Below are 20,940 nucleotides of genomic sequence, written 5' to 3' on the forward strand. Positions count from 1 at the left end.
TCGTGTGTCAATATAGCGTGACACTCGGTTTCGAATGACGGTCTCGGCTACTTTAACCACGAATGGAGTAAGGGAGATGGGGCGTAAATTGTCCAGGGTAAGTGGTTTGACATGTTTTGGGATGAGGACCACCGTGGCAGTGCGTCATTGCGTTGGTACCTTTCCTGTTTTCCACACGTGGTTGATGTCTTTCGTGGGTAATGTAATAGCTTGGTCGTCTAAGTTACGTAACATTCGGTGGGTTACGCCGTCGCGTCCCGAGACAAACGTGCTGTTTAGGTAGTGTAGCGCCTCTAGGACTTCTGCTTCCGTGAAGGCAGCGTCTAGATCCGGAGTGGTGTCGCACTTTATGCTTGTGTAATCGTTGGGGTGAGCATCGCCTATAGAGGAAGGTATCGTTTGACAATTTCTTCCAGAAAGGACTCTTCCGTTCCCCCTTTCTTTTTATGAGATTGTAGAAGTCGGTCTAGCGCGTGGCTTTGATTATCTAAACACATGTGAACTTTTTTTTTGGGGGGGCGGGGGGGGGTGGAGCGGTTGCCGACAAACGCCGCCATCTAGGTGTGACGCCTGCAGCGCTCCTGGCAACGCTTCTCATCCCGCCAGTGTCCCGATGCGCATTCAACACAACGCTAAGCCTTTCTATGCTTCGCCTTTGGACGAAACTACCATTTTCGTATAGGCTGCGGCATACACGCGGAACATTATTGCCTACACAAGAGCAATGCTTATAGTGCGCTGTCACACTTGTTGCGGAACTGCATTGCAATTTCATTATTAGAGGATGTGCGCACGATGAACGTGTACACCTGCTCGTGGCTTCCCCTCACATTTCACAAAAAAAAGAAAGGCGGGAGGGCGTTTTGAGAATACTCAAGTGTTGATTGCACCAAGTATTCTTTAGCGGTGAGCACTCACTTTCAATGTCGCCAGCAGGGAAAACAAAGCACATCGGTGTTTGCATGAGTAAAAACGTTGGCACGCTAGAAATGTTCAGCAGAGCCGATACCAGCTACTCGCGATGTTAGACGTGATATTAGCAAAATAGGCCGGTCATGGGCAAACGGCACTTGCGAATCAAAAGCTTTGCGAGTTGAGCCTCTGAGCTGTTAGAGTATTAGCCCAGCCGACTAAGACGTTTCGAAGGACGTCAGCGCAGCTAATGATGAATAAGTGTAAGATGAATAAGTGTAAGTTGAATACATAAACAAGCGAAAAGAACATAATGCAAGAAAAAAAACAGCTGGAACAAGCCTTTGTATTCTGAACATGACAGTCTGAATTTCAAGACAGTGAATATTCCTGAACGAGACAGTCTAATTGACACAGTCTATTCAGCTGACAGAGAGTCGGTTCTGTTTTTGCAAAAGTAATACAATCGGCCATTTGTTTCATGGTCCCATTATATTTTTAACGAAGTCTGCATGCATTTTATTTGGAGACAGTGCTGTTGTGATAGTGCTCAAGATATCACACACAACTTTGCAGACCACACACTTTATTGACACTTAGCATGCGCAGATAACACAGTAAACAGTAAATGGCAACAGTTAGATGACAAAGGATCGCGTGACGTCGATTAAGGTTATGTTACGAAGTGGGTATATCTCTTCTCACTTTACAGCCAGAACACTGCAACAACCCCCGCCCTCCCCGATTTTTAAAAGAATAATGTCAACCCTTTATCGACGAATGTTGCCTACAGGCAAACTTGTTTTCTTGCTGAATTTAAGAATTGAGTACAAAGTTTTCGGCTAAACTTCGAATAGAACTGAATGACAGGCAGCAATCATCATTTGTGGCTTTAAATCAGGAACACAGAACAAGGTAGAAGTTCGTCACGCCAACACGCCCTCTTTTGAAAGCATGGTCAGAGGAGACAGACCACTGCAAAATCTTCGCTTCTAGTTGTGTAGCAAGCGTGCTGTAAAGCAAATGAAATATAAACCTATTCTTCACTCATGATGACAGCTGTTATTGCAATATCCAAACGAAACGAGAAGTAGGTCGAGTGAAGCCGAATTCTGATTTTCTGCCTGGGTTGCTTTTTGTCCTATTGCGAAAAAGGTTTCCGCAAAATATTATTCTTTTCGCTTATTATGCTTGTGTTTGATGCGTTTTGCACATTTAGATAAAAAACAAACGTATTCTTGCGTATATATATATATATATATATATATATATATATATATATATATATATATATATATATATATATATATATATATATATATATATATATATATATATATATATATATATATATGAAATGTGCCGTCATTAAAGGGCTAACGTATTACACATTACATTACACGCACTTTTCCCGCCTTCTTGACTAGAACGATTTGACGTGTCATTTCACTACAAAGGCTGTAAGTAATGACTTAAAACTCCAGTTCTCTGCATTACCCGGATAAAAGAAACACATATCACCTTCACTCCCATATTCAACAAGTAAGTGTCCTTATACTGATCATACATGATCCTTTTTACTTCCTTAAAGAACCTTCTTAAAAATTCTATATTATAGATGCTATTGGATACATGAGTTGAAGCACATGATGACATCTAGATTTGGTCTTTTTTCAGTGAAGAAATACTGCACGAACAAGCATCCGACTTCACGATCACAGATCCTTTTTATTATGCATTTATGTTGAAATAACCTTAAAACATGCCACTGGCCTTTTATGGCACTAGAATGTAGACTTGGAATTAATCTGAAGCATTTTGCGCCCATATTACACTCTAAAAACAGGTGCACCCTTTGGGGTGTATATTTCCCACACAATAATCGTCATCTGTCATGCTTTCGTTTCCTTTCTTGAAAACGCAGTGCTCATTACTTTCCTGTCGAGAATGTGTCTGTCATGCTGATAGGGCGCATGCCGTTCGTGACTTGGAAGTAGCGCACTCGCAGCGTTAAAGAAAGGAAATGCGGGCAAGGCAGATGACAATTATATCTGTTTGGCAAATATACGCCCCAAGGAGTTCAACTGTTTATAGAGAGTACTCTTAAAATCAGCACGCTTTTGAGTTCCCTTGGTTTTTTAGAGATGCGCACTAAACGAATTTTGCGAACAGTAATGAGCACTGTTTGTTGCTCTTAACAATAACGAAGATAACGAACTTCTTATTAGAATGTTTGCCTAAACGTAAAACGTTCTAGAATACGAAGAACAGAAGATTTTGTTTTATGCTTCTTGTAATGAGCTAAGCTCGTATCGAAATAAGGTACCGTCACAGAAAGAACCACAACTTCAACTTTTTATCTCAGATGTCACTGTCAAGAACAGTGACAACTACAAGAAAATTTTTTATTAACAGGAAATTTTCTAACCCCCCATATAGGTGCAACGTTTACTTATATTAGTGTTAACCTCAAGCATTGCGGACCCTGACGGCAGAAATGAATTGTCTGAAACTTCATAGGTGCTCTATTGTGGCGCATTTCCGTCACAGCCACAAGCATCTTTTACACTTTAGGAAGCCGCCGTTATTCAACAATTATTGAATAAAGTTTTGCTCTCCTGAGGTGCGACATTTATACCATAAGCGGCATTAGCAACTCGCAGACAACAATTTGAAGGAAAAGCCATTTTTCAAAGACAGTGGACAGATATGACAAATCGGTTCTTTCAGGGAAACACATTTCACTAAAACACGACATGCGGTACACGACAAGTAATAACAAGTCCTGTTATGTCTTACATGGTGATTTGCGACATTTAGCAAAACAGTCAATCACGATAGCCCGGCACAGCTGTGTCAGATTGTTTTGATTGTGCTCTACTGCAAGCTCCGCCGGTCAATTTCAGACTTACGAAGTTAGAGTTGTTGGAACATTTTTTGTCGGTGCCTCCTAGCCATATAAATATTCAGAATTACAAAATATATCAGTGACTAAGTTTGATAAGTACTTGCATTTGAAGGTGTACTTCCATGCTTTTGGAATATAACAGGTACGTTTGTGTTCTTGAACCACTACAATCTTGAAAACATCTGGCGCGCAGACAATTACGCTGTCAGTTATTAGGTTCAATGCTTTTTTCTATGGAAAAAATGTCGGATGTTTTGAAAGGCAGTCATTAGAAAAGACTGTGTCCAGCCTATGTGAGATTCTTGATACGGGAAGAGATATGTAGGGCAACAAGTTTCCTAACGATAAAAAAGGACCCCTACTTTTTAAATTTCCTGGGATAATAAAATACTGCCATAATTTCTCCTACACTGCTCGACATAGATCGAGAAGGTTATATCTAGAGACAGAACGTTACCCTATACACAAATTTTGCTTTGTGTCGTTAAAGACTTTCTAAAGCAAACGCATGTACTTAAGTAGCTATATAGAATAATTGTCTTTGCTAAAGTTGCGGAGTTGTTGAATGTTCTTTTTATATTTGTCTCGGAGAGAAAGTCGAACGGCTGTCTAAAGCTTGCTTATTCTATTTTTGCACCATAAAATGCGGGTGTGTGTAAGTGTTCGATATATACATGGGGTACAACAACAGGTTATATTATGTATATATATGTATATATATATATATATATATGTGTGTGTGTGTGTGTGTGTGTGTGTGGTGTGTGTGTGGTGTGTGTGTGCGTATACACCTATACACTTAACTCTCGCACAGGAAGAGATTACGAAGCACCTACATGCAAGACGCAAATACATGGCAAAAACTATTAGTGAGCGCTGTCACGAGCTCTTCTTCAGTTGTAAATACGCCACCTGATGGCAACAATATGTCTCAGAAACGTGTGCCAGTGTCAGTGTGTCAGTGAAGGTATCCTCTACATCATCAATTCATCGTCGCCACAACACCAAGAATATGTTCAAAAGCACATAACAAGTTGACAGAGTGGTTCAACAATGCCACTGATATCTTTCACAGAACACTGACCTTTGGAAACACGTAGCAGCTCACAAACACTACGGGATACATGTAGAAAATATCTGCGCACTCCAGCAAGTTATTTCATGCACGCATGCGAAGCATCCTATCTACACGGAAAGAGAAACTTTTAAAATAAAAGAAATAGATGAACAGATTTGAGAGCGCTGCAATTAAACTCAAGGTTGGACATTCTCATTTACCCTGTCATTCAAGATTACTGAGCACTTTTTCATGTGAGGTGCCCACTGTTTTGGTGCCATAGGAGCATGCTGGATTCAAAAGCGCGCATAACATTTGGGGCATATATACCAAACAAAATTTTTTTTTTACCTCTTGGCATATCCTTTAGCAGGATTCGGGTTGCTGTCCCTGGTAAAACACAGATAGTGACACAGAAGCATGTGACTGAAATTATAACGGAAGTGGACCTTGCATTTTTTTGCTTCAAAATGACAAGTTATTGTAACAGACACAGTAATGTGAAGTTTTAGCAAATCCACATAAATCGCTGCGTTAAACATGTTTTTAATATGGTTAATGATACACACACATCTTACAGTGAATAGACAACTATCTAAGAAACATCCAGTGCGTGATACCTGGGAGAATAAAATGACGGCAAGCGCATTAACAAGCAGTTCCCTTAGTGATTTCCTGCATCTTGAGCAGCGTGCGCACAAGTAGCTGTCATATACTGCACACAAGCGGTATTTTACTTCAACGCACAAAAGTAAAATGAGGATGAGCAGGAGTGGCTACTCGCGAAAAATATTCACCCACAATTTGACGCATCCGACAGATAAGTCTGCGGACGACACACAGTTTTTGAGGCAAATTCTGAGCAATGTCATCGCTTGCAGAGCTGAAGCACTGGTGGCGTCCACATTGGGTATCTGCAACTCGGAAGGATGACTTGGGAAGGGTGTTTCGAAAACACGGAAACTCAAGCACATATTGCTGTGCCTGTCGGCCATTCTAACCAGTGGCAGCTACAGATATCACGTCGCTGGCCCATGTACGACCATGTGCCAGTGCAACTATCTGCTGATTGTATGGAATGGTATATAAAAAAATTTTTTTCACACTCCTGCTGCATGACATATACGGGGCTAAGCGTACCATATTCTATCAGCCTACATACCCCTGATTCCTCTCTCTCTCTGTCTGTCTGCCTCTTCACAGTAACTTCATTTCTGTACATGTGCCTGAGCGTTTTCTTTAACATTGGGGTTTGAATGAGGGTGTGGGGGATCAGTGCGACGTGGTGCAGCAGGTGACATTCACGACACAATGCTTGTTGGTCGTACTTGGCGCCCACGGTGGGTGTTGGGTACACGAAGCGTTTGATGTCACAGGAGAAGCAAACAATGAAGATAAATACATAGCTAAAGGTTCACTTACATGATTCTGCTCTCGTTAGGCGCGCTTTGCACCGATTAGCTCATAATCACATTCCCTGTTTCATGAATTCTCCCCATACGGTTTCCAAGAAACAATGCGCAGCAAAGTAAATGGCATTCCTGATCCCTGCGCATTAACAGGAGCAACGTACGAATGTTAGGTCCTGTGTGAACACACTCCTTAAAGCTCAAACTACCCGTTGTTCTGGAGCTGGGTTGGTAGCCAGACACTCGCGCGCACACAAACACACGTTACACTTGTGCTGGAGAAACACGGAGCCTTGATTCCCGGTTCCTTGCGTCGCCCCAACTATTTCGTCTGGAAATGACTGAGTAGTTAATCCATCCTCGGTCGCTGTCCTGACTCTATTCAGTGGTGTATGGTGGAATGGCTTTTGTGGGGCCTGCAATTAACCTGCAGCCAACACAATCGGGCAAGAGCCCACAATGAAACACAGGCCAACGGCGGCTGCTGTGCGTCTCCGAGAAGCTGACGCAGCGGCTATTGCCAGACCACGCCTTTTACACCAGCTGGTGACTGGTGTCGACCAGCGCGTTCTTGCTTGTGCTGCCCTTGCCAGCTGGCGCGACGAAAGTGCTGCGGTTGAGGCGCACTGAGCCACCTCCCACGACGCTCGAGTAGGTTCCTGCCACGGTGCGTTCGGTGCCGCCGCGGCTGTCTCGAGAGCCGCGGGCGGCGCCACAGCTGAGCATGCGCTTGAAGGCGCGCCGAAACTTGATGGACATGGCGTTGTACAGGATTGGGTTGATGGCGCTGTTGATGAATATCATGGTCTTGCAGAACATGAGGTACCACAGCTCCATGTAGCGTTTCTCGGCGAACGAGTTGTAAACCAAGAGCACCCGGTATGGCAGCCAGAGAGTCGCAAACACGGCCACCACCACGAACAGCATCTTTACGACCTGCGCCGTAGAGGAAAAAAAAACATGCACAAATACGTCATCCGGGCACTACAAAAAAAAAAGATTGTCATCAGGGTTAGAATAGGGGCAAGACAGCACAGTGTCAGACTAAGGTTATTCACTAACCTTATCATCAACTGCATCAGTTCAGTTGCTTTTCTGCACAAATTCAAGCTTAATAGCACATAACAATCGGGGATGCTACAAATGATTTTCTTGCAATAATGCATTGATACCATGATATTCACACCTCTGAATTTCTTACTCTGTTCCTTATCCTTATTTGATGGTCCAGGCGCAAGAAATTAGTGTTCACTGCCCAAACAAACGGCGTCAATGCAAAAGTTGTTGCTTTGGCTATCTATACGTGAATTGTATGTGAAGTTGCATACTCGTTGATCTTCACTGCAGTAAACTTGTCTACATGTACTTAGGGTAGTCCACGTCACATGCTCCCACATGTGCTACTGAACGGTACTTAATGAAGCGGAATGTTTATGGTCCGGCATAACAGCGTTTCGTGCGATATGCTACTGCTGCTGCGTAGAAGCGACATGCACTCGACAACGGAAGGAAGCATAGACTATCACTCGAAAGACCCCTAATGCGGCTTTAAAAATTTCACCAGTCCTTCAGTAAGACCATTTATGTCGCAACGGGGACGGGAATGCTCCCATTGAGACATTGACCTTCTACCTGCAAGTATCATTTATTCATGAAAACTCTTCAAAGCTCAATGAAAAGACGGAAGACAGATGTAAGATAGGTATTATCAAGATAAATGTCAATCAACTAGCCCACTTACCTATATTGCCGGAGAGGCTTACAAAATTAATGGCCTATGTCTAGCATTGTTTGCGATTGACGGTGGACAATCTCAGACAATGTTATATGTGTTATATATGTTATATGAGGTATTAACCGATGTACTTAGCAACATTTTATATTTCTTGGTGAACATAGAAAATGGGTAACTAAAGGCTTGCAAGGAGAAAGAGCTCCTAAAGCACTTTTCAAGGAATGCTTGCAGGTTGGCAGCTTTATAAAGTGGGACGCTTCCTTCCGCTTGTAATCGCCTCCGCTATTTTTTTCCGATTGATATTTGCGAATGACGGGTCACGACCACGGACCCGTATTCAGAAAAACCGTCTTACGCTAAAACTGTTAGTAAGAGCATATTTTGACCAATTGTGACGTCGGACATATCATTAGCGAATGCGACCACCACGGCTTATGAACATAAAGCATTGTGAATTGGTCCCATAATTGCCAAGTTGACCTAGTTTGTCTGCGCTTTCTCAAAGCGCTTTCGTAATGATGCGCCCGCTTCGCTTCGAGAGAAGACTTGCAAGAGCAGGAAACAACTCCTTTATTAATATTAGTGCCTGGACTGAAGCAAAATCGCAAGTTTCAATCCGGAACTTCACCCCAAGACGTACAATTCAACGCTGTAACTTCAACAAACCAGCTTCCCAGTTGTTTCATGTTTTCCGCTGCAGGGCACGTGCGGCCGTATTGTGTAGCAAGTGAGTGAGTGAATGATTAGATGTTCGAGGAAGAGCTCGCGTACTGCTGACACAGTCTTAGTACTTCGGAAAAACAGGAATACAATTTGATACTTCTGAATTGGCTCCGTGTTTGTATTCTTGAATAGCACGGGTTGAGTGCGTTCCAACGAATGCGGAACTGATACAGTGTTCATAGTGCGCCAAATGTGGCCCGGCAAGAAAGTGCAGAGATCAGCCGACCATTGGCGTTTAATCACAGTTGTCTCCAATGACGGAAGAGAGAAATGCATAACACGATAATGCGCTGAAGCAACGCGTTGTCCTAATTGATAAAAGCAGGGTATTTTACATTATTTCTGAGCTGTGTTACAGGGTGCCACAAGTACCCCAGTATAGTTTGTGCGCCGAATGCAATGTTTTATATACCTTTATTTTAGCCTTTAAGCATTTGTGTACCTAAAATTGGGACTGCTTGAACCAGAACAAGATCTGACGTCTGTTCTAAATATAAAAACATGTTTTGAATTTTAAGCTAATTATTCAGTAAAACGTATCACATCAGGCCATCGGTTTGTGAACCACTCAGAACAGAAGTGATTTGCGCACTTTTTACAGGTTTAAGCGCGTCAAGCACAGGGAAACCATGTGGTATCGCTAATAATTCCAAATAGAGCATCATCTATTCACAAGCTGCAAAGAAAGAAAAAAAGAAGAGAGAAAATAAATTTATCGACGACCTATTTCAAATATTTCAGGTCACTATCGTCGCATCATATTGCGCCAAAAGCACAGTCTCTGAAGGTATTCTGTATCGTATATTGAAAACACAATATTACAGAATGTAAAAGAAGATCCCAGGACACCTAAGCATTTTCTATGAGGTGTGAATGCGAAAGCATTAAAACTCACAAGAACGGCCCCAAATTATCGCGAAAAGGCTACCGTGCTGTATTCATAACAAATGTCCTTTCAAAAATAATGGGCCACATAATTTATTCACAAATAATGAAATTTCTATTTTCTGTAAATTTTTTCACCCCTGCAAATAAGGCTCCCAAAAGATCGTTCGTGCTCTACCCAATTAGTCCTATTCATTCACGATATCAGCACGAGCTCAGCCGTTAATGTACCTGTCGACGCACTCTTTTTAGATTTTGAAAAAGCTTTGGACAAAGTTGCTTACTAACACTTTCTGCTGAAGCTCTCACATTTAAACCTTAACCCCCTTCTACTAAATTCGGTGCGTAACTTCCTTAATACTCGTCAACAGTTTGTGGGGGCTAATAACAGCGCATCTCGTACACCGGCTGTCTCAGGCGTGCCCCAGGTCAAAGCTGGAAATTTCGGTGCAGATGGCACGATGGTCATAACACAGAGTGCACAGCTCCACTAGCTGGGAGGGGCTGGTTTAGCACACTGGGTGAGACACTCGGCTTCTGAGCGCGGGGTCGTAGCTTCGTAACTCCCTACCGCCAAACGTTTTTCCTTTCTCATTTATTCTGTTTTTTAATACATTAATTTCTTGATAGCGACTGCCGAGGTAAAGTTGGAACGTAGGCGAGAGCTTGCGCGGTCAAGGAACGCGCGGACAGGAGGCTTCAGAGAGCGAGGGTCACGTGGCTTCGCGGCGATGCCCACTCTCCTCACTCTGGCGTGCCAGCCCGGCAGCAGGTCTGCTCTGCTTCGTCGAGGCGAGCACGTGACGTGGCGTTGCACCAAATGGGAATTGCGGCACCCATTCGTGGCTACAGACGCCGGCTTTTCGCTCAATGGGACATTGGATGCTTTCGCACCGAAACGTTGGCGGTAGTGAGTTTCGAACCTACGACCCTACGCTCAGAGGCCGTGTGTCTTACCCACTGGGCTCCCACCAACAAGCGCCTCCCAGATAGCGGGCCTGTGCACGCTACTTTTTGACCTCCTGCTACTTGGACCAAAGTTTCTATTGCCAAGCCCAGCGTGATGAAAACACTGTCATTCTACCTTACCCGACTGCCACAGAAGCTGTGGCAGTCGGGCAAGGTAGCATGACGCCACGGATCGAACTGCACCGGCCTTGTGCTATCTAGCAGGCGTTGACCAAGTGCCTGAACGCACTCGCTTGCCCTCTAGGAGTTCATAACTCGAAGGCCCACTCAGCGGCGTTCAAATAGATATTAATACTTTTGCATTCGGAACTCATAAGAAGTGCTTACGTGTCCTCGGTTGTTTCTTTCTTTGTCACCTTTTTACAGAAAATCAGTACTATGTATTGGGGTAAGAAACGTTTGCTGTAAACTATTGCTCTTGGGCATTGAAATCAAAAAATCATAATGGAGAAATCTTCATAATTTTGTTAATAAAAGGTGGTCGCTTTGCCAAATGTTTGTGAAAATTTTTGAGGGTCTTAAAAGACCTTATGCCACCGAAGTTACCAATAAACAGCAGTATATATTAGTAACAAACCTTTGTAGCTGCAACGGGTTAACTTGTGCAGCGTTACACACTAAAACAAATTTTAATAATTTTCATGCAGAACTGTTTCCCCTAATTGACCAAACTTTAAAATTCAGGTGCCCAGAAATTTTCTCTGATAAAAAATATACTGCAAAATGACTGTGAGCAAGGCAGTAAATTGCCATGATTGTTTTAAAAGAAAATCTGAGATGGTCGAGTGACACGGCAGCTACACTTGGCGTGGAATGACCCATTCAAGAACCGAAACCTTTGCAAATGCTACCCCAAATGAAGTAGAGAAATGTGAGAATAGTGCCACTAAAGCACCGCAAGTCTTTTTCAAGCAGTAACATTGAAGAAAGTAAGAAGTGCCACATGAAAATAGAATTGAACTGTTCCTCCAAATATTAGAACATAAGAATTTAATAGAACCCGTTTTTGCTGTTTTTTAGCGAGTGCGAGGAAGATTTTGGCTAGTTTGAATGCGAGACACACCAGAAACGCAGCTTTAATAGCATTCATTCCCTGTTGTTGCGACGAAAGACCAAAAGTTCTGTCAAAGAACGAATTGGAACTGTATACTGAAGTGGTTAACGCCACTTAGCTCGCGTAAGTTATACGTGACACCCTAATCTTGTCATCTGTCAAGAAAACTAAACGTCTTAAGCTGAACTCTATAGACCGTTTCATCGGGCGAGTAGGATAGGGCGCGCGGAGGGCCTTTCCTCCTCTCTGGCTGGGGCGATCCGGCGCGGCGCTGCTTAGAAGTATTGCTGTCGCGTGCTGCGGAACGATTTCGAGATGTTTTAGATCTTACTTTGTGAAATTTACGCAATGTCCGTTCATATAAGGTAATCAGGGAAGCCTTTCAGTGCATCGGTAACTGCTGTAGGCAGAAATATGTCTTGAGGGCGCAAAAATGTGACGCGCATAATCAGTCGCGGTGCGTGCATGTGTTGCTTACTTTTTGCTTGTATCGATTTTAATTCAACAATAAAAACCGGCCTCTCTGTATTACCAGCATTAAATGGTAAATCAGCTCACTGTCTGATCGATTGGCGTAGGGAGTAAAACATAAAACATAAGAGCGCATTCTCGTGCACGGCCAACTTAAGGTAGCCACGAAACATCTAAGCGGTAGGCTCTATCAAATATTTGTGATACACCACCATCATTCTCGTGCTTTTCAAGTCTAGTATGCTTGAAATTACCATATGTCTACGCTAGCCTTGCTGCATGGGGCCCATGGCGCTGCTCAACACAGCGATCACTGCGGTTGGTGAGCCAGCACGATACATATACAAGCTGTGTGATAGGGCATTGCCTTTTTGGTCTGTATACAGCCATATATGAGAGGGTTCACATAAAAAGAATTCGGTGGCTATTTTTGAGCGCAAAATTTTTGTAATACGTGTGAGTGCGTCGTAGAGAACGAACACAACCGAAAAAAAAATTGGTTATCATCCTCTTTCTCTAAAAAGCAAGAGAAAACGGGCTAACGCCGCACAACGTTTATAAATATATAACCGTTGATGCCGTATGCTTGGACCATGCGCTATATAGAACAAAGGTATCTGTAATCCAGCACCTACTACTGCTTAGGACGCTCGCGCAGTTCGTAAACGATCGCTTTGCTGGACCAAGCTTAATTCAGACTTTAAGGTATGCTGCTATTACTACCCAAAACTATTTTATTCATGGGTGTAAACATCATCCTTCCAACCAAGTAGTCACGCAATGTAACCTGCAGCGAACAGTTTGAACGCTTGTCAAAGTATAACAGCACAGCTCCTATCGTAGGAGAACGCTACCCACGCTGTTACGATCGTCGCGTATGTTTCATGGCTCCTAAACCACAGCTTAGAAATAGAGGATAATACTGCAATAAGGTCACATTAGTGATTGGAACATTCAGAAATGCACAATTGATATCCGAGGTTGATTGTAGGCTCAAATATGCGCGCACACATCGCGCTGCGTGTTCCGTTCACCTCAACGCCAGCAGAAATTCTGGCCATGACGCCTTAAACCACTTCAGCACGTCTCACAGAACCGTTTACCACGTAGAAGACGGACGTCATACTAAACAGACCGCACGAACGCGAAAACAAACGCCAGAACCTACCGCCGAGCGTATACCTGCCATGCAAAAGACCGCTTTCACCCAAGCCAGTATGGCGCTGCTCATAGGCGGCGCCACTGCGTTCACAATATGGCGGCGCCTACGAAAAAACGGTCTATGGGCAACCAGCGCTGAAGCTTCGCGTGCCGACAGCAGCGCCGTAACACACAGCCTAGCGAGCGGTAGACACAGTTTCCAGTAGCACACGCAGTGATTTCGTGTCAGCAAATTCACCGATTGTCTTGAGTCACACTTTTCACGGCTCCTCAAACGGCAGGGAACCGACGTGCTAGGACGTAGCAGCGCATGCGCTCTAAGCAGCGCGCATGGCCATGGACAGAACTTGGCTGGCCGCATCGGGCTAGACAAGCATTGATACAGGCGCACGTTTCTTATCGCTAAATATGTCGTGCCATCTTCGTAGCCTCCCTATCGGACGGTTTCAGCATATTTTAGTAACGCATGAAAAATGTCGTAGCGCCTCCTGGCCAGCGCTGGTTCCCCATAGAGCGTCTGTTCTGTCCACATCATTTCTTCCCGCCCTTCTTCCGTGCATCGACACGACATAAGCGCCACAATATTGATTGTGTTTATGTATGTATGTATGTATGTATGTATGTATGTATGTATGTATGTATGTATGTATGTATGTATGTATGTATGTATGTATGTATGTATGTATGTATGTATGTATGTATGTATGTATGTATGTATGTATGTATGTATGTATGTATGTATGTATGTATGTATGTATGTATGTATGTATGTATGTATGTATGTATGTATGTATGTATGTATGTATGTATGTATGTATGTATGTATGTATGTATGTATGTATGTATGTATGTATGTATGTATGTATGTATGTATGTATGTATGTATGTATGTATGTATGTATGTATGTATGTATGTATGTATGTATGTATGTATGTATGTATGTATGTATGTATGTATGTATGTATGTATGTATGTATGTATGTATGTATGTATGTATGTATGTATGTATGTATGTATGTATGTATGTATGTATGTATGTATGTATGTATGTATGTATGTATGTATGTATGTATGTATGTATGTATGTATGTATGTATGTATGTATGTATGTATGTATGTATGTTTTTGCACACATTGTTGCGGTGCGTGCCTTGTACCTCGAGTGTCTCCTCGTGGAAGCGTGGGGTGCGATTGGAAGCTAATATTGTTTTGGCGGGGTCTGAGTGTCTCCGCTAGAAAGAAGAGATGGTTAAAGCAATTGCCGACCGTGGTGGCCGCATTTAAGGAGGGTGAGCGTTCGTGGTATTCCGATGGGCCCGGAAGGCGAAAAACGCACGTTTGCCTATGTTAATGTGCGCGTCATAAAACCTGAAGAGTAAAAATTAGGTTGCGGCCTCCCACTACATTGTTCATCATAGCCTCTGCTCAATTCGGGCATGGTAAACTACGCTCATTATTATTAACCGATGTACTGTATATTGTGCAGGCATATATATGTTTCCACAAACACTTTAAAGGAGCACTGACACAAAAATTTGAAGTCGAGATAACTTGTGAGATCGATTTAGTTGGTCACACACGCATCGTCAATAAAATATCAGCGGCGAATATCGCTTAGAACATATTTAAAATCAATTTTAAAGTACGTGTGCGCAGCCAACCGCAAAACAGAGCACCTCGCGACATTGACATCAACCGGGATTGTAAATAGCCAAGAAAACGCTATGTCATGTGGCTACGTCACGAATTTTCGTTGGCTACCATGCGGCTTACATGTGCTCTTCTCCTCTGTTGTTTCTTGTTCTAGCTGTTGTACTTGTAGTGGGACGCTCTCCGTGTACCTGCAACTGAAGTTTTTGTCGTGTCCGTCGGGATATTTCCCACACTATCAGCTTGACTGCGCTGCCACAACGTTTAACGCCGATTTGTTGTGCCTTACCATTGATTGTGGCCGATGCGAAGGTTTTGTTGAGGTTCGTCCTCGCGATCGCCGGCCGCAATATCTGAGCCGCTAAGTGATTGTCCACGTCTAAAGCGCGAGACGCATGGCGCGATTTTCCGTGCGATCTGTAGTACGGCGCGTCGTGTGCGACTTGCCGCATGCGGCGATTCGGGACACATGGTACGAATAAACGAGCGGCAGCCCCAGAAGCGGCGCCCCTGCGTGGAAGTTCGGAATGCTGCGTATACCTCGAACAGGAAGTGAAAGCAACCGTGTTTGCACAGCTATCTTGTTTGAAACAAACGATGACTATATAATATAAACACGTCTATGCGAGCACTGTAGACGTGTTTTCCCAAGGCCGCGTTAGCAGTATCGGATCCGTTGACAGCCGCCGATGGCCAAGAGCCGGCTGGCATAGCTCGCTGGGCCATCGAATCCGACACCGGCTGCGCTTGTGACACGATCGCTTGCAGCTCGTATAACGAAGCGCATATATATTAGTCGGCACAACGTGTACACAGTTATGTTACGCTTAAATTGCAGCACATTTGATTTCATTGGCGCCGACAGAAGCGAAGGAGCATGCCAAGCGAGCTTGCGATCGCTGGGAGACGATGTAGGCCTAGCTCGCCTGCCGTCTATCCGGGGTCGAGGGTCCTTGCGATGCGTCCGCAACTCGTAATAAAGCGCCTAAATTCGTCAGCACAATAAATGCCTGAACATTTATGTTTCTCTTAAGTGAAAATACGGTTAGTTTTCCCGGTGCCGTTAGCAGCGATGAGTAAACAGGCCAGTCAGGCGAGCCGCTTCGTACACAGACGATTGCTGGCGCGTCTGCGCTTACCGTGTCCGAGTAGAAATCACGCCAACGATTTACTATTTCGCACGTTTTATAACTCGCACTCTTTCGAGGTCACTTTATTCTAGAAGTTATTTCATGTCAGAAACAAATTGTAACCCATTTATGTGCCGCCGTCAGCGGCGAAAGAGGCCCGCGTTTCGACCAGGGAGAGGAAAAAGAAACAGACATGATCGGAGCGGCGAGGTGCCCGCTCGCCTGCCCCGCCCCGCCGGGTCTACCACGTGGCCATGACGTTCCCGCTACCGGCGCTCTCATTGGCTGTGGTCGTCCGACCGATGCGGCAGTCGCACGACAATATTCAGCAGTTGGTCGCGCATGCTGGCTGCGCGTCAGAGCATACGTCATGGCTTTTTGCGAACACGTGGCCACTTCGTTTACACTCCCGTTTGTCCCGTCTCGTTGCTCTCTGGAACCGAAACTACGACTGGTCGCTACAAAAAAGACTGCAAATAATTACCTGTCGCGCTCTGAAGTAAATGAGGTTTCGTGCCATCATTACTGGGTCATTAACTACTTATTAAAGCAGAAAAAACCATGTGGATTCTTTTGTGTCAGTACTCCTTTAAACTAAAGCAACGTAATAAATGAAGTGCCGCTTTACGCTGCTTTAATGTGGCTTACTGGCCATGCGATAAACTGTAAAAAAAAAAAGAAACCGAAATTGTTGCCTGCGCTTTCTACGTACCCACATGCCATTATGTTGCAACGTTGGGCTCAGTGTAAGCACAAACCGCTCGTGCAAAAAAAAAAGTATTGACACACGAGGAGTCACTGCGCTCGCCTTAGAGCCTTACACACACACGAATTTTACACTTCACCGCTAGTACAATATAGCGCTTCGAGAGAATTCAGCACTTCAGTTGGTGTTCATGACACGATTACAGTTCAGTAATTTTAATGCAAGCATATGCTTTCAGAAAGAGGCTGTTGACCATCTTGTAACTAATGGCACGCTTTAAGAAAGGTGATTCGGCAATAAACTTGACAGCACATTATTGCAGAATCAAGTTGGACAGGTGGCCCGTAATGGCTTTTTGAAGCCAACTTTCTTTGGCCTAACCTCGCGGGTTTGGCGTGGGTGCTGCCTGCAGCCCGGACGGTTGGTGTCACAGCCTGGATGTATATAAGAAGATTTATGCGTGCCGCAAGTAAGTGCCAACAAACTGGCTTATACAACCTATGTAGCCTGACGTAAAAGGTGTAGTCACAGTGAAGTGCACCTCTGTTATTCGTAATTACAACATTTTGCTGATCCAACTCGTACGCTGGAAACCACGTGAAGGTTAGCTTCAATCAGGCGTTGTGTAATGAATCCTATTACAGCTCCAACTGTGTTTACTTTCATTGAACTGAATTGAATTCTGGGGTTTTAAGTGCCAAAACAACAATTTGATTATGAGGCAAGCCATGGCGGGGGACTCCAGATGAGTTTTTACGACCAGGGGATCTTTAACGTGCCCCGAATGCACAGGACCATGGTCGTTTTAGTATTTTTCCTCTATTGAAATGCGGCCGCCACGGCCGGCATTTTATCCCCTGACCTCGAGCTTAGCAGCGCCACACTATGGCCGTCAAGCCACTGGGGCGGGGATTTCTCTTTTTCATCCTTTGCAGCATGCAACATCATAAAATATTTACGTTTACCCACCGCAATGGTCACAGCCTCAATTGCATGCCATTTTACGTTTATGCACTACAGTGTTCACAAAGTGTGCCGCAATGCAAACATCAAATGAGGCTACCTTGTAGCCATCGTGGTTGCTTAGTGGCTATGGTGTTGAGCTGCTTAGCACGAGGACGCGGGATAAAATCCCGGCCATGGCAGCCGCATTTCGATGGGGTCGAAATGGGAGAACAACCATGTACTTAGATTTAGGTGCACGTTAAAGAACCCCAGGCGCTCCAAATTATTCCGGAGTCCCTCAGTACGGCGTGCTTCACAATCAGAAAGGGGTTTAGGAATCTAAAACCCCATAATTCCGTTATTAGGCTACCGTGTGAGACATATACGCAACGATGTTACAAGGACCAAGACGATGCATGATGCTTGTCGTGGGGAAAAATGGTGATGACAGGCAAATCCACACAGAAGTACAAAACATATAAACAAATATCAAACATTTCCATATATCAGGGGCGGGATAACGTAAAACTATTCCAATATGTTTTTATTCCAATCTGCTGACGTCAATTTTGCGTAACTGTCGACACAGACATCGGGTGGTCACCGCCACGGTTGTCTGAACAAACCAATCAAATGCTCCCCTCGTTCATAGGAGGTCACTTTTGTTTGCTTGAAAAAAAAAACGAATAACATTGCCTGCATTGGGCGGCTTCTCTTATCTAATTGGCTCACAAAAGGCGAGGAGCATGCTGAAGTGGAGAGGGATTCTATGGGGCCGCGCCACTGCACTGAATATTGAAAACCGGATGAAGAGGGTGGTGCCGGCGTCTGTGGTTGGTCCTCTCTTACTTAGCTTGCAGTGGCTGGTCGAAAATCGCGGCGGCATGCAACGGAAGCTTAAGCATGACGCTAAACCGAATCCTTAGGAAAGAAGAGTTGGCCGAAAGAGGTCGTAAATATGCCGAAAGTGCTCGAAAACTTTACACGGCCATGCAAAAAGCCTTATTATACGCAAAGAAACCCATGATCTCCGGCAGCTGCGAGTAGCCAGTGCCTGAGCGATCGGCAGAAGCCATCTTTTATTCCTTTCGGAACGGGGCAGCCTGCGGCTATTCAGAAGATTAGTTTTGTTCTGCATATAATGCATGTTTATCGCGTACACGTCACTTTGACGCAGTGGGCTTTTGAAGTTTTGTGACGACGCGTGACAGGCAGGTGAAGTGGGAGCAGCCCGAAAACTTTTGACCAATAGCCGAGGGCTAATCGCAAAAGGGCGTCGAATCAGAAATAACTATTTTTGCTTTGTTTGGTCAAATTATGCATGATCAGTGTGTACACGTCATATCAGATGGGGAGCTATCGCGGTTTTCGTGACGTCGCGTGACAGAAAGGTGAAGTGGGGGTGGTCCAAAAGTGTTTTTGACCAATCGCAGTTGGCTGATTGCAGAACTGGAATAGAAAATTTTGGAATAGTTTTACGTTATAGCGCTCCTGGTGTTACAGTGGCACATACCAATTCTGGAGGATCGGCCTAGAATAGACACACAACAATAGTGCTACACATGAAAAGGCTAACTCAAAGAAAATCAAGTAAAGAAAAATGCGAGGACATCTAAGCACTTAGAGTTGTGAATGCGAAAGCATTAATGTCCAGTTGAACACCGCTGAACAGTCCTACGAGTTATGAACTCCTCGCGGTCATGCGAGCACGTTGAAACGCTTGGCCAACGCGTCAGATAGCGCAAGGCCGCTGTACTTCGATCCGTGACGTCATACTACCTCGCCTGAGTGGCATAGCATCTAATGGGGACGCTCCAGAGGAAACCCAGGGGATTTGGCGTCACCGCATTCATCACGCCGGGCTTTGCAATGGAAATTTCGGTCCGAGTAGCATGATGTCATAAAGCACAGTGCGCAGGATTGCTTTCTAGGAGGCGCTGGTTTAGGCCAGTCGGTAAGACGCTTGGCCTCTGAGCGTTGGGTCTTAGGTTCAAAACGAACTACCATCAACATTTTTCCTTCCGAATTTATTCTGATGTTATTATGCATTAATTTCTTTACAGTGATTGCCGAGCGAAGTTCGGATGCAGGTGAGAGCTTGCGCGGTCACGGAAGGCGCGTATAACAGAGGGCTGAGAGAGCGAGAGCGACGTGTCATCGCGGTGAAGCCCTCTCCCCTCACGCAACACCTACCGCACCAGCGCGGGACAGGTGTCCCCTTTCGCCCGCTCTGCTCCGTCGAGTAGCCCACGTGACGTGCGTCTCAGCCGATGGGAAGTTAGGTGCCGTTTCTCTCCTAGAGACGCCGGCCTTTTCGTTCAATGGGCCATCTGATGCTTTCGCATAAAGAAAGAATTATTGAACGTATGCAGCATTCCTTGAATGATGAGTCTGCTTTGGAGATGCCTATGAGGCAAGAGTATATATGCAGGTTTATTGTAGGATATTTCTTTAACGCAACAGAAAGGTGCCTTTAATGGCACTACAGTGTCTGTCAGCATGCAAAAGCTATAGTATGCCTTCCCACTTCCTCTAATTTGTTGTAAAGTTGGCGAATTTGGGTTCGTTCTGCGATTTTCAGGCGTACAGGCGTACAGGCGCACACCTGTACACCATACGCCTGTACAGGCGTACAGGCGTACAAAGTCTGTACATGACTTGAGGTTGGCCAGAAGAACTCAAAAGAAAATACAGCGTCGCATAGACAAACTTGCATCGCGACGATGGACATCACTCCGCGAGTCTTTGGATCCACGAAAATCTTTGTCTCACAGAGGTAGAACTGTTCGTGGTCTCCGTGGAAGCCCTCAACAGCGCCACCTTTTCAAGTCATTGGCCCTTCACCAACCATGCGGAGAGATTGACGTTGCTGACGATTTCTGCAGGAGGATTGCTGGAGAAAATAGATCCGCTGGAATATCGACGCTCGACCACTCACCTATCTCACGCGACCCCCCGCATAGAAAATCCTTTCACCATGGACGTACTCGAAGATGCACTTGCCTTGTGCAAGCGTTCATTATCACCAGGACCCGACGGTATAACCTACCGTGCCCTATGTAATCTTCGCGAAGAGGCTCGGAGAGTGCTGCTGCTCTTGTTCAACAGTTCATGGCAGACAGGCATGGTTCCCCAGGAATGGAAGACCAGGCGCCTTATTCCACTGCTCAAGCCTGGCAAGTCGCCTGTAGACATTACATCCTACCGACCAAATGCGCTTGCCA

At 44.7% G+C, this 20,940-nt stretch overlaps 1 protein-coding gene across 1 annotated transcript in view; it reads right to left on the reverse strand.

Annotated features, from left to right (window-relative positions):
- Nucleotides 1–4,597: 4,597 nt before the first annotated feature.
- LOC135910482 (thyrotropin-releasing hormone receptor-like) overlaps nucleotides 4,598–20,940 on the reverse strand; it is a 432,751-nt gene continuing 416,408 nt past the window's right edge. Inside the window, exon 2 of the mRNA XM_065442524.2 lies at nucleotides 4,598–7,222. Coding sequence (XP_065298596.2) covers nucleotides 6,821–7,222 — 402 coding nt within the window. The 3' untranslated portion in view covers nucleotides 4,598–6,820. The remainder of the gene's footprint in view (nucleotides 7,223–20,940) is intronic.

The sequence above is a fragment of the Dermacentor albipictus genome, chromosome 1, assembly GCF_038994185.2.
Source record: "Dermacentor albipictus isolate Rhodes 1998 colony chromosome 1, USDA_Dalb.pri_finalv2, whole genome shotgun sequence".
Lineage (NCBI taxonomy): Eukaryota > Metazoa > Arthropoda > Arachnida > Ixodida > Ixodidae > Dermacentor > Dermacentor albipictus.